The following is a 15,163-nucleotide window of genomic DNA, read 5'->3' on the forward strand; positions in this document are numbered from 1 at the left end:
AAGGTCCGATGCTGACAACAAGTTAAAATTCTGCTTGTCTGCATCTCATTCTGTTACACATTAATTGGTGTAATGTTATTCCTTTTTGTTTATTAGTGTCCGCTGCAATTCCTACCTGGCATCTCTCTTGTATGTTTACAATATTCTCTACAACCGCTCTAGTCTTGTTAGCATCTCTTTCTGTTACACATTAATTGGTGTAATGTTATTCCTTTTTGTTTATTAGTGTCCGCTGCAATTCCTACCTGGCATCTCTTTTCTATGTTTACGATATTCCCTACAACGTCTGTCGTGAGTAAGAGTAGGCGTTCCGTCAGCAATCGCTCTAGTCTAGTTAGTAAGTTGAAAGAAAAGTTGAAAGAAGGAAATAAATGCGACAGTTTTATTGCAAACTATGCCAATTTTGAATGTCCCAACTGTAGGATGCTTTTTACCGTCTCTCTTTTTCCAGTGACAGCAGGTTTCTTGAAATATCAATTGAAACAACAACATTCTCATTCTCGGATGTTTTTTTAGGCACACATTTGTTTTATTATATTTGCTTACATAATTTGAAAAGAAAATATCTTACATTCGTCATGCAAAATTACTTACAAAAGAAAAACTGTTACTGTCATAGAATATTATAAAGAATCAAGTTTCCATTTATATATAACTACAGCTAATTTGTCCAAAAGAATTTGGTATTTGAACGTATCTATGAAATTGGTAATTTCATAAAAAAAAATTAAACAATCATATTTCAATTTAATAAAATTTACAGAAGTTGCCAAATGCTTGTCACAATTTCAATCTGACTAGTTCTCATTAGCACACCACCGAAAAATGAACTTTTGGAAATTAAATGATATTTCGTTTATATCTTTTGTTTGAAATTAGTACCAAAGCACTGACTATGTTTTTGTCGATGCGAGCAAATTTTATGCTTTTATCTGTTGTTACTGTTACCCTTACCTTTCAGGGCCTTAACGTTAAAATTTAAAACTACACATGCACCCCCAGGGGACACGTTAGTTCATCGAGGGGACGTATTAACCTCACTTTATTTCATATCAAGGGGATCCATCGAGATTCTGAAAGATGACATTGTGATGGCTATTTTAGGTGAAGCATACTTCTCTTAAAAGATAAAGCCATTTTCATATATCAGTCGTTTTTATTTTTCTTTTAAGGAAAATATGATATTTTCGGTGAAAACCCTTGCATACATCCGACTATAGGGAAGTCGAGCTGCAACGTAAGGGCACTAACCTACTGTGATCTTCATAAAATACATAGGGACGATCTTCTGGACGTCCTTGAACTGTATCCAGAATTTTACAATAATTTTATGAATAATTTAGAAATTACGTTTAATCTAAGGGATGTAAGTATATTTGAATAGCTAAAATATACAAATTCCATTACCCCGTCCCTCTCCTTCTTTCAATTAAAAATCAATCTAATAAACCAAAAATTTTTAAAAAGGATAATCGAGGTACTTTATTTAGCTACCAAAAATGTCTTCTCCGATATATTTTGCGATGCCTTAGAATTGCCTCAGCGTTTCTAGATTTTATGGTGTTCTCATCTCCAAACTCAAAAAATGTAATTTTTGGCCTCGTTGAGGGTAAAAGAACAAAACAGCCAATCATTCACAAGATGTCTTTACCAATTGATTCTAATCTGGATCCAACATGTCATGATTTTAGTATTTCCTTTTAGGATTAGAATATTTCCAAATTTTAATGTAGTAGAGCAGTTCCAAAACCGAATTCCAATTTGCCGTCAAAAAGGGCTATCTAAATATTTACCTACTTTTCCGATTATTATTAACAGTTAACACTTTAACAAGATAAATCGAAAGGTTAATAGCTGATACCTCGGAAATTACTACATCTCTTTTTTGTTTTGTCCTTTTACTACACCCCTCAAATAGTCTAAAAATTCTAATAACTTTTGGGTTTTGGAGTTGGAATATCTTACGATCCCAACGAACTGAGGGAATTCTGAAGACAGAGTCGGATTTGGCGTCACAAATTAGTTTAAAAATGATCAATCTATGTTTTTTCCTTATTCAACCTCGATTCAGTTGTCCTATTTCAGTAGTGTAATTCCCTATTTCGTCATTTTACTGTAACGTCCCTAACGGTTCAATGATTTTCAGGAAGAGCAAGTGGGGGTTATTCCAAAACATCGTTACTACCATAGGTCGCATGCTAACGACAGAGAAGGTAGATTTAGGGGTTTTAACGTAAGATCGAACGGTCATTCCAGTAGGGGAACTTCACTGGGGGGGAGACAAGAATCCATAGGAAGTGACGAGTCGGAATCAGGCAAGTTTTCTCAAACTTATTACTCATTTTTATTTTAAAAGTGAAACAACCTACGTTTTCAGCTTTTTCTCCAAACATATCGCTTTTTGTATTTGGCTAAAATACACAGGGTGTCTCACGGTGACCGAAAGCGTCATAATATATAGGGTGTTCCATTTATAATAACGAAGTTGGTGTAACCGGAAGTGGTACATAGATGTCGTTATTTTAATTGAGAAATTTTGTACAAATTTTCAAATATATTAAATCGAAATAGTTTCTGAAATATTCTTATGGGTGGTCACCGTGAGACACCCTGCATATCTAGTAGAGCTAGAGGAATCAGTAATCTCAAATATTTTAAAGATAACAACAAAATTACGTAGCAAATTTTGAAAAAGGTGTAAACTGTTCTTCAATTGGTTCGCTGGAGATCAGCTTTTGAGGTGAATTAGATGAAGAGCTATTTTCTGGATAGTATCGAGATTTATTTCATTCGCAAATTAAATATAATTTCTAATGAATTATGGACCATATTACATTTTAATTATTGTATCTTTAAGTGTCTGGGAAATCGATAGTACTTATTATGTTATGTTTATAGTGGAATTCTTCTGAAAATTGTTTTAAAAGTTGAAAATCCTAGACTAATCTCAATTGTTATCATGGAAACGACTTATCGAAGTTTTTTGAGGTACTAATAACTTCAATGGCTTCAAAGAAAGAAAGCGATTCATTTTCTTTCAGGAATATAGAAAATATGTACTTTATAATCACCTCATTTATTCTACATGACACAGAAAACAAAACGAATTGCTATTGTAATTATAGCAACAGGCAATTATAGAGCTGGGGCTGCAACGTAGAGATGTAAATATTAGGAAGGGATTCAGGCAGGGATGCACACTGTCACCGCTACTTTTTAATCTATACATCGAAGACGCGATCAACATCATTAAAGACAGTACAACTGTAGGGATAGATGTACATGGGCGAAAGATTAGAATACTTAAATTTGCAGATGATATAGTAGTATTAGCATCTAGCAAGGAGGAGTTAGAGATAGCTTTAAATAAAATGAAAACAGTATCGACAAAACAGTATTGTATGAAAATAATTAAAATTAAAACAAAAATACTGGTATGCAAGAGAAGAGAATGTAAGGAAAAAGCAAATAGAAAGATAGGAGACGAAAAATTAGAAGAAGTGGCTGATTTCAGGTATCTAAGAAGTCAAATAAGTCAGGATGGAAGGAGTAGTAGGGACATAAAGCAGAGGATAGCGCAGGGTCGAGTCGCCTTCAATAAAAAAAGTCACTTCTCTGCTCGCGAACGGTTAATATAGAAATTCGAAGAAGATTGTTAATGGTGGATGTTAGGAGCGCGGCGCTGTATGGGTGCGAAACATGGAAGGTGGGCGCTGTGATAAAGAAAAGGATAGAAGCGTTCGAAATGTACTATTACCGGCGAATGATAAGGATACCGTATATAGAGAAGGTTATATAGAAGTATTAGAAAGAATAGGATAACAGAGGACTCTATGGAAGTCAATAAAAAATAGGCGAAATAGGTTTAAGGAAATGCGAAGATTAGCTCAGGATAGAAAAGAGTAGAGGTGCGTGTCCAACCAGTCTTAGGACTGACGACCTTATGATGTTATAATGTTTGTAATAACCTACCCCCTCTGAAATATTCGTTGAAATATAAAGATTAATATTGTTTAATATTGTGCTAAAGCTAAAACGATTTTTAACGTAATTTTAACAATCGTTAATCAAGTTTCTTATAAAGGTTAAGTTCTTCATCTTGAGTAACTGAGCCTTAAAACTGAAAAAAAAATTAACGCTTGTCCTTACCTCCGACTTCTGTTTTTAAATAGAAGAGATTGCCCAAATTTGAAAAAGATAATAGTATATCGATACTTTCGTTTGATGACACACTAATAAAGGTAATGAAGAAATAGGTGAAAATTCAACGGTAAATTTTTCGAATAGGCCACGGAATTTTAGAATTTTCCACTGACAAGGCAGGTCAAGACGTTACGCCCCTGAATCTTGATTTTGGGGAAGAAAAGAAGCGTTCGTCAACCCTGAATTCCATTACTGGTAAGTGTACCATCATTGTAAACTGAATGATTTGCTAGTTTTGTTAAAATTATCGATTTTTTTTCTGTAACTAATAATTAATCGCTTATATCTTTCGAAAATCTTATTGTTTTGAAATTTTTTGAAATTCATGTCGATGTTATGCAGGTAAAATGAATGTAATCTTGTCCAAGTCCTTGAAAAAAATGTGATAAGAAACAACAAAATTATCCCATAATAATGAAAGTGCATCGCCATCTTTAGTTATATGCTACTAACTACATTATCTCATAGTGTTTGACAATTCCTTGCATAGGTTTATGCTGTATGCTGGATTTCAGTTCGGCAAGTATGAAGTACGGGTACTAGTACATATATATAGATGGCGCTGTACTGCCAGTTACCTTATATTAATGAACTTGCTTAAATATATGAAGCAAGTTTGGGTTAGTTGGCGATTTACAAAAACTGCCTGTGGTGTTAAATTAAAAACCAATAAATTCAAAATCTAGATCCACATCCTATAGATTTGATAAATTACATTAAGTTCATAATATTATTCAGAAAGTTATTAAAACATCATTAGAACTAATTTTGTTTCTCCTGTAAGTACGGCCCTGGATATTGTTGTTCTTATTACATTTTCTTGTCGAGTGCCCTTTAGTATTAACCCTGTTCATTTACATTTTTAATCGTCATTTATTGTTAAATTGCATTTGTTTAATTATTTTATACATATCCCAGCAAGTAATACCTCTTACGTTTTCTAGACATGAGTGGGTGCTTAAAACGTACTGTACATTACAATTATTTTGAAAACTGTTGGTACACTTTTTAAAAAAACGCTGGTGTTAAATATATTGAAAGCACGTTTTACATTTTGTTCAAAATATACTTAATTTCTAATGATTAGTAAACAATTTATTTAAGAATGGAATATTAATAATCTATTGAAAACAATTCATACAATAATTCAATCAGCAGACACTTTGATTAAATAAGCAAATATATTAATATTTTCATTATTGTACAATACTAATTATGGTGAAACGTATAGAAAATGGCAGAAAAACTATCACGATGAGTGAAGACGGTCACTCTCACTGACTTCTAATAGGAACTATTTCTTATTTCATTTTTAGGAGGTGTCTAAGCATTTTTAAAAAAATGGTAATGTAATGTACTTTAGTGACACACTCTATAATATAGTCCAGTATCAGTTGATGGTAACGAGGAACTCGTTTAATATGAACACAAAACAAATTATTATCCATTAATTAAATAGAATTCCAAATTACTGATGCCACTTATATTCTAATGAACATTTGTTTATGTTTTATATTTCGCTTTTTATTTTACTGTAATACTTATTGTGTCCATTTTAAAAGAGTTCTAATAATTTGTGTATTACTGTTAAAAAAGTTATGAGGGTGCCCGGCCGATAAGTGCTGCGAAAATGTATAAAAAGTAAAACAAATGAATATGTTTAGGCATGTTTTCACACCTCAAACGAAGTATCCCTGACCTAAGGTTACACAAAAGTTCCCACCAGCCGCTACTAGGTAAGTTCAATGTTCAGTTGTACACTATGAGAAAACGATTTCAAACAAACCAGAAAGAAATTAGTAAATTTATAGTCTGACAAATTTGTAAAGAGATACTCATGATCAGGACAAGCAAACAGGAGAACAGAAACGTAATCTTAAAGAAGCGAAGGAGCCTGCAAGTCGTGGAAGGTGTGTCATCACAGGAGTCACACTGGACGGCATTTATAAATGGTCCTAGACCGAAGGTACTAAATTTAAATGTATAAAGATAAACTCTACTTCTCTGCAAATTTGTCGGCCTATAGATTAGGGCAGTTACCAAACATGTATGTATGTATGTAGGATGGAATAATATACTAGAATATATTCGTAATTGGTATATTTTAGCGGTGACAAACTATGTTCCCATTAATGTTATTTAGTAGACGTATGTAGATATTTCTAGTAAATGCCTACTAATTGCAATGAACAAATAGACACAAAAAGTACTAAATAGGTATGTAGATTCTTGTAGGTATATAAATCGTAGAGGAAAGTCACCTAATTTTGGAAACGTACTTGCATCGTCAACATAGGATTGATTTTCATTCCAAAGACTAATAAAACTAATATCTCCCCATTCCGAACCATATTCTTACAACACTATACTTCGTTCAGTTTCTGTAGCGATGTGACCTTCAGTTTGACCGGCGCAAAGTAGAAAAGAACAGCACTAGGCCAGAAAAAGAAGGAGACAACTCTCGGCCAAACTCTTAACCGGTGAGGAGCGTAAAATCCGTACAGTACTGCACGGAAAAATTGACCATTTTATCCACTACAATTGCATTGCTCGAATGTGCTGTTATTGGTACCAATTACTATTGAAAATTTCAACAAGATGTTTATTTATATTTGAAGACATATTAAAGGCTTTAACGCTTGTTTTCGACTATCACTACTATTCATGATTGAACAAAACTTTTGGCAGGTACTGTATGAAAAAGTATGTAAGTCGAGAGTATAATGAGCTTTTTCCTCCCTACCTACGATTTTGCCAGAGCGCACCCAAGACATTGGAAGGGGCACATCGCTAGAGAAAGTAAATGAAGTATACATTCTAAACGCTTCTTTAACCGACTTCTCAATCGTCCCAATCAAACACCCCACCGATTAATTCCTGCAATCCCAGATAGAGAATTCCGAAGGAGAAATTTGCAATTTTCTATAATCTGTTAAAAGCTATTTAAAGTTAGATGATATTCCTCTACAATTTTTACTCAGTATATACACAATATTTTGAATAAAATCTTTATTGTGCAATCTTAAATTCTTCACGAAATTCTAATACGCATTTTCATGTTCACTTTTTTATATCTGATGCACAACAATCGAGAAATGAACAAATGACGTTCAACCTATCGGAGCACTCTTGTTCTGCTGTAAGCGAAAATAAACCATTGAAATGTTGGAGCAGCGCGACCGATTGCGAAAAACACTGTAAACATACAGCAAAGAAACGATCGCAGACAATACTCTTATCATGCAGCAGAGAGAGCAATTGCAGACAGTACTATAAAGTTGCAGAAGAGAGAGCGATCGCAGGCAGCACTGTAAACATGCAGCAATGAAATCTATCACAGTCAGCACTGTACACTTGCAGCAGAAGGAACGATCACAGACAGCACTCTAAACTTGCAGTAGAGAAACTATTGCAGACTCCACTGTAAAAATTTTAGCATAAAGATTTTTGCACACAACATTGTAAACTTGCAGAAGAGAGAGCGATCGCTGGCAGCACTGTAAACATGCAGCAATAAAAGCAATCACGGTCAGCACAGTAAACTTGCAGAAGAGAGATCAATCGCAGACAGCACTGTAAGCTTTTAACAGAAGGAGCGATCGCAAGCAACATTGTAAACTTGCAGCAGAGAGAGCGCACTCCGATTGGTTAAATATTTTAATTTCGGCTGCAGATTACCCAAAAATTAGGCTTTAAATTAAAAAAATAGAAAGAGATAAAACACTTGCAAATTTCACAAGGAATCGAACGGTGTTCCCCAGTTTAAAAGTTTGTTTTAAAAAGCCGGTATATTTTCTAAAAAACGTTATTTGATAACTATATAAGCAGAAACATAATCCCACTTTTGATAATTTGTTTTTAAGTGTAATATTTTACTAAAGTTTTAATATCAATAAATAGTAGTATCAGTTGATTTGTTTGAGATCGTTTTCAATAGATTCATTTCAGAAAAATCTAAAATATTTCAAAAATAATAATTTAAGGGTTCATATAAATAATATCCACATAATAGAATGTTGTGTATTCTTTCTGAAATGCAATATTTACAAGAATAAAATTATATCAGAGAACTCTGCACAAGATATTTCTTCCTGAACACTTTCAATGTATGTATAACGTTTGCTTGAGTTCTTCTGCTGTTTATTGTTAGATATTAGTCCCTAGTGAATAATACTCTCTTAGAATGTAAATGAAAGAAATTAATTTATGTTACAATATTACTTACGCAACACCTTTTGCATTCAATTAAATCCCCCTTAGCTTGACCCCCTTTTTGTTATATCGTTTAGTTGGATTGTTAAAGTTAGAAAAAAGATAAGCAAACAAAACAATACTATACGTATCATGTACTGTCAAATAATTCATTATTGTTATTGTTATTAGAAAGAAAATTTGGTGTCATAACCAATTCAAATATCTTCGTGAGCATTTATTTATACGGTAATAGTATATTTTTGAACATTTTCGGAAACTTCCTGTAAGTTCCTTTTATCGTGTAGTTTTCCGCGACTGTCGGCTGCTGCCAGTATCGATCGCCTGCGGCATTCGTCCATAGCAATAACCTAAAACATATTTTCTTTTTCTTAATCAAAAACTTGATAGTAAATCAATTTTATTCCGGCTATTACTTATATTAATGTAACCAGCTTTTATAAAAAGGCATCAAAATTAGTCCACCCTGTACTACACATACTTAAAAAAACATTTAGCCATAAAAATTCGTACTTATTAGAAATTTGTGTAGGAACGTATCTAACTGCACGTCTTCGTTATTCGTTAATCACTTGATTATCAAACTGATAATAATTCTAACGTCATCCCCGTAACCAGCTAAACGTGATAATTACGTTTCAGCTCATTCCACGCCCCCATCTTCGCACCGATTGCGTACAATACGTCGTCAATCGTCAGTAGGAGCGTATCAAGATAACGTGACGACAAGTACTAACCATCAACAGCAATCGAGTGCCACGCATCACAGTTCCGTTCCGATATCGAGTAGCACCAGCTACTACACCAACAGTCCCAGTCCTCCTCACGCGGGAGACAATTCATCAGCACAAGTAGCAGCACAAAGTCACGCCAGTCACGGCGTGCGCAGTCCGCTAGAACTGAGTCAAAAGCTCGAGCAAGCGATAAGTCAGACGGTCTTGGGACCGTTGGGTGACTCGGTACCAATTGGAACAACCGAGCCGTTACTGGAGCAAACTCTACCAACGGTTGAGGCCACAACGAACGCTCTTGCACAATCCTGTTTTATACATTCCACGCCTGAAACCACTACTACACATTCTGATATTTTAGTTTTAAGTAGGCATCAATTCGAACAAATTAATAGTAAGATAGACAAGCTCTCGAAGAGGGTCGAAAACATAGAAACGAGTTTAGCGACTGATGTTAGGTTAATTCTCAACATGCTACAAGCACAAAGGGGGAAAGAAATCGTCGCCACCACTTCCTCTACAACCACCACCAACCAAGAGGTATGTCCCTTGTTCATTTCCGGATTACCATAAATAAGCTAGGCTGTTAAATACCCATTTTGGTGGGCTCAAAAGAAGTTGTTCCAAACTTGAACGAATAATTTTTAGAATAACGCGAATCTGAAACCAGTTTCTATTTATTACCATTTTTTGAGTGGCTCAGAAAGAACGTAATGTTTTTTACTAGCAACACTTTCATGTTAATTCTAGTATCAGCCAAGATTGTTATCATCTCTTTTCGTAATAAATTTTTTTCTATTTAATTATATTATCCTCAGGGGAGTATCTTTTGAGCTTTCGAGATTGTCGTACAAAAGTTATTTTGTTTTGAAATCCCTTAGGATTTCGATTACCTAATAGTTCACCACATGTCTAATATGGCACTGAATCATATTCTAAACAACCCAACGAGATCTTCTGTAATTACAAACAATTAAATCCTTTCAGATTCCAGAATACGAGCAAGTGACGACAGATGCTACAGTCAGAAGTAGGTACGTGTTCCAAAGATCAGTTAGCGAGCCAAAACCTATTTCATCTAAGTGCGTTCATTCTCAAGCTTTACATAGGTAAGACACTTTAGTATCAAAAACACTGGAAACATTGACAGTGTTGTAGAATACAGTAAATAGCCCAAACTCCAATACTAAAACAATACAGAAGCAGTTTTCGGTAACAAAGTTGCCTTCTTTAGGAACTGAATAAAATTCAGTTACTCAAAACTATTTTAGACGTAGGATTTGAGCTATTTAGTGTATTCTGTCCTTTAAGCACTTACATATAACACCACCATCAGATTTTGTAGTAATCTTTCATCTATTGACACCATCTTTATGAGTAAAAAATTGCTATTACGATGTATGTATGTAGGAATACCTAAATGGTTTTTTTTGTTTCATTTTTTATTCGTTTTCTAGTCATAGGAAAGTATTGTTATGATACCAAAAATCAAAATCATAAGTTTGAACAAATTTACAATTTAAAATTTAATTCAGGCGTGGTTAGGTTAGGTGCGTGATCATTTTTTTTTTTTTCTTACAAGATATCTCAGAAACCAAAAATGATATCGACTTCGTTAGGGTGCCAATCGAAGCGTATTAAAGTCAATATGATCTGATACAAATTTAATAGCATTCGGTCAGCCGTTTTTTTATTCAAACAAAAGAGAGGTAGATATTAAAACCCACAAAAAATACAATACAAATAGGGAAAATACATTACATATTTATTTATTTATTTATATTTAATAGTGTCCATGTGGACCTCAAGGGTCGTACCTCGCTAATAAAATTGCCCTATACTATGGTTTAGTGTAAAGTTTATGCCGGATGGGTATAGGAATAGTCGATAATTTGGTTTCTAAGATGAAAATATTCATACAGAATAATAGTATCTGCAAAATATATTATGTTGTTTAACATAACAAATGGCAACAAGCTATTAATATTTTGTAAGCTCTGTCTATTTTTTTTTTATTAGATCATTTATCTTAAATCACTATTAATTAAGAAATTTGTAACTCCTAAAGAAATCACAAGGTGATAAAAGGTGGTATTTATTTGAGAATTTGGCGCAAATTAAAAAGTGATTTAATTTCTTGATATTGTCATTTTCCATTATAAAAGAGTAGAACCCTATCATTTCATTTAAAAAGACATTATAACTTTATTCACAATCACTAAAAGATTTTATTGGTCATTGTTCCCTTTTTTTACAATCAGTTGTTTAAATCAAAGTAATATTGGGGTTAAAAGAACTATATATTGCTTTAATTTAAACAAGAAAGATTTTCTTGTTTCACACTCTATCGATATATGCACACAAATTATGCAATGGGCACAAAAAGAAGATAATGCAATTTGACTCTTTCAGATTCGCTTCATTCAATAAAGCTTTTGATTACGATAAAAATCAGGATCCGTGGACAGATACGTCTTTCAGGGAAGAAGAGAAAGAAGACAAAACAGCTCCCATTGCAAAATTAGAATCACTGGATGAATTAGATTTGGTAAGTGCTATTTCGAAATTTTTGAAATGAACAACACAATAACCGTTTCTGGTTAACTGAGTAATGAATAAAACGTCATTACTTTGAAATTGCCAACAAATACATTTTTCATCTTTGAAAAGTTATTTATCTTCCAATAATACTTAACTAAACTAATTCCAAATTGTAAACTAACATATTTGTAAATATATATATATAAAAGAAATTATAAGTGTTGTCAGCACAAGGAAATTTCTTATGTTGAAGTGTACGATGTGTGTGTGTGTACGTATTTGCAAACAATTCCTTTAAATTTTAATCATTAATTACTATACATCTATTAAAAAACCATAATGGCCGACATCAGTAACAATGCGACAACAATTGAAAAAGAATGATGGCCGACAACAGCAACAATTAGAAAAGAATGATGGCCGACACTACGGCCGACACTACGTCACAAAAGTGAATTTCAACCACTCGAAGCAACAGTGCTAACAGTTTCGAGCTCACAGTGACTGATAGGGGGGAAGAACTAGTTAAAGTAATAGATAATTAAATATGGTGATATTATTCCTCCATCTAAAGAAGCCATTGTGTGGCGAAATAATTAATAGCTTCTTTAGATGGAAGAATAATATCGCCATATTATTCCTCTACCTGTGGCGAAATAATTATTGGCTTCTTCAGGTGGAAGAATAGTATCACCATATTATTTCTTCACCTGAAGAAATTACTGTGTGGCGAAATAATTGTTTCTAACTAAACATTGTGTTTGTATTTTGTGTTCAATATGTATAGGTATGCTTAACTTTACCTTTTGTACATACAAAACAGGGAATGTTAAAAATCATCTGAACTTTGTTAACTCTTGCCCTTTACATTATTTGTTACAGTAATTGTGAATTATATACTAATTATTTTCCTTTTTTTTCAGGAATCCCCTACATTAAGTCCAACAAAGAAGTTTAAAAAATGAATTATCTGTTGAAATTTTTCTCCCTCGTGTTTTACCTGTCCATTTTAATAAGTCAATTCATCCATATTAATGTTGTTTTCGTTCAGTAATCAAGAAAATGATAAAAAAATACAAAAATCGAACGCTTTCTCTGAAAAAAAATGGGCAAACACGAATGATTGTCCATGCGCTTAGAGACTGTATTATATTTTTAAGGAATTCGTTTCTAAGACAGAAGGAAAAAATGTGAATGATAAAAGTGAGAATAATAATAATAATAAATGAAGACAGTAAGTGATAGCCACAGACCTTGCAAAGGGAACACAGGTAAATATTTGTTTTAAAAGTTTTATTCATTATTATAAACAGTAAAAATATGGACCAGTTTGCATATAATTAAAGTTTTAAATCAAGTAACAAATTATTACAGAAAGTTACTATCTTAACTTTATTTGAAATTTAAATTAAAAATGTAGTAAAAATAAAGAGTTTAGATAAGAGTATCAAAAAAGTGAAAAAAGTTTTTATTGTTCCCTTAGTTATTCTAACCATTCATAACACTTAGAATCATACAAGTATATAGTTACATACAATAATTTTGGTGACCAATCTTACCCATTTTTGGCACTGTTATTTGTATTTTCCCATTGTTGATGAAATATTGCATACTGAGAAAATAGAGATTCCACTCAAATACTGAAATACATATTTTTCTTAGGTGTATAAAAATCTACATCTAATCTAAAAAAAATTGATGCCTTCAGTCTCTCAGCGTGAAATATATCAATAATAACAGAAGAATACAAAAAATTAATAAAAATGGCCGAGTTTGACAACCAAAATAATTGTATTTAACTGTTAAAGTAGTTCTAAATACAAGTTATGAGATATTAGAATAATTATAAGGAACAGTAGAGGAAAAAATTAAAACAATTTTTTAGAAACGTATCAGTTCACTGTTGTATGGGTCATTTTTATACTCTTATCAACCCTAGACCCTTTTTGTTGTTACATACGAATGTATAAATTAGAAGGACATATCAGAACTCAGATTGAAGCAGTATAAATATGTACATGTGTATATTTCTATGTATAAAATGAGTTTACTGCATTATTAGTTTAAAATTGAATATCTCTTTACAATGTCTGCGGTTTTTCTTTTCGGAAATGCAAAGTATTAAAATCCGTCTTTAAATGTTATTATAATGTAAGATTAAGTTAAGAAACCAAACTGGAATTTCGTACAATGTTGATTANTGAAGACAGTAAGTGATAGCCACAGACCTTGCAAAGGGAACACAGGTAAATATTTGTTTTAAAAGTTTTATTCATTATTATAAACAGTAAAAATATGGACCAGTTTGCATATAATTAAAGTTTTAAATCAAGTAACAAATTATTACAGAAAGCTACTATCTTAACTTTATTTGAAATTTAAATTAAAAATGTAGTAAAAATAAAGAGTTTAGATAAGAGTATCAAAAAAGTGAAAAAAGTTTTTATTGTTCCCTTAGTTATTCTAACCATTCATAACACTTAGAATCATACAAGTATATAGTTACATACAATAATTTTGGTGACCAATCTTACCCATTTTTGGCACTGTTATTTGTATTTTCCCATTGTTGATGAAATATTGCATACTGAGAAAATAGAGATTCCACTCAAATACTGAAATACATATTTTTCTTAGGTGTATAAAAATCTACATCTAATCTAAAAAAAATTGATGCCTTCAGTCTCTCAGCGTGAAATATATCAATAATAACAGAAGAATACAAAAAATTAATAAAAATGGCCGAGTTTGACAACCAAAATAATTGTATTTAACTGTTAAAGTAGTTCTAAATACAAGTTATGAGATATTAGAATAATTATAAGGAACAGTAGAGGAAAAAATTAAAACAATTTTTTAGAAACGTATCAGTTCACTGTTGTATGGGTCATTTTTATACTCTTATCAACCCTAGACCCTTTTTGTTGTTACATACGAATGTATAAATTAGAAGGACATATCAGAACTCAGATTGAAGCAGTATAAATATGTACATGTGTATATTTCTATGTATAAAATGAGTTTACTGCATTATTAGTTTAAAATTGAATATCTCTTTACAATGTCTGCGGTTTTTCTTTTCGGAAATGCAAAGTATTAAAATCCGTCTTTAAATGTTATTATAATGTAAGATTAAGTTAAGAAACCAAACTGGAATTTCGTACAATGTTGATTAATTTAAATTGTTGAAAGCTTGTTTTAGCACTTTGTAATAATCAGTCGCTTTACATTATTATACATATTTTGTAAGCACAACACTGTTTATACACTGTTTACCATATTTTTAATAATATAACAATGAAACATTGAATACTCAATAAAATGTATGCCTTATATCGGCAGTACAATTATTTCTAATTTGTTTTATTCTTTTTTAACCAGAAAAATCAGTCTATGTCCCTTTATTGCTACATGCTTTGGTAAGTAATTTTTAAACTCCCTTTTTCTTTATTTTTACTATTTAGGGTTAAGTAACA

The 15,163-nt window shown here is 32.2% G+C and overlaps 1 protein-coding gene across 1 annotated transcript in view; it reads left to right on the forward strand.

Annotated features, from left to right (window-relative positions):
- Window positions 1–13,877, forward strand: part of LOC108736729 (potassium voltage-gated channel subfamily H member 6) — a 237,247-nt gene extending 223,370 nt beyond the window's left edge. Inside the window, exons 15-23 of the mRNA XM_025975105.1 lie at window positions 901–1,104; window positions 1,173–1,366; window positions 2,147–2,315; window positions 4,288–4,398; window positions 5,868–5,939; window positions 9,058–9,686; window positions 10,134–10,255; window positions 11,559–11,694; window positions 12,611–13,877. Coding sequence (XP_025830890.1) covers window positions 901–1,104; window positions 1,173–1,366; window positions 2,147–2,315; window positions 4,288–4,398; window positions 5,868–5,939; window positions 9,058–9,686; window positions 10,134–10,255; window positions 11,559–11,694; window positions 12,611–12,652 — 1,679 coding nt within the window. The 3' untranslated portion in view covers window positions 12,653–13,877. The remainder of the gene's footprint in view (window positions 1–900; window positions 1,105–1,172; window positions 1,367–2,146; window positions 2,316–4,287; window positions 4,399–5,867; window positions 5,940–9,057; window positions 9,687–10,133; window positions 10,256–11,558; window positions 11,695–12,610) is intronic.
- The last annotated feature ends 1,286 nt before the right edge of the window (window positions 13,878–15,163 follow it).

This window comes from Agrilus planipennis, unplaced genomic scaffold (genome assembly GCF_000699045.2).
Source record: "Agrilus planipennis isolate EAB-ADULT unplaced genomic scaffold, Apla_2.0 scaffold103, whole genome shotgun sequence".
In the NCBI taxonomy this organism is placed as follows: domain Eukaryota; kingdom Metazoa; phylum Arthropoda; class Insecta; order Coleoptera; family Buprestidae; genus Agrilus; species Agrilus planipennis.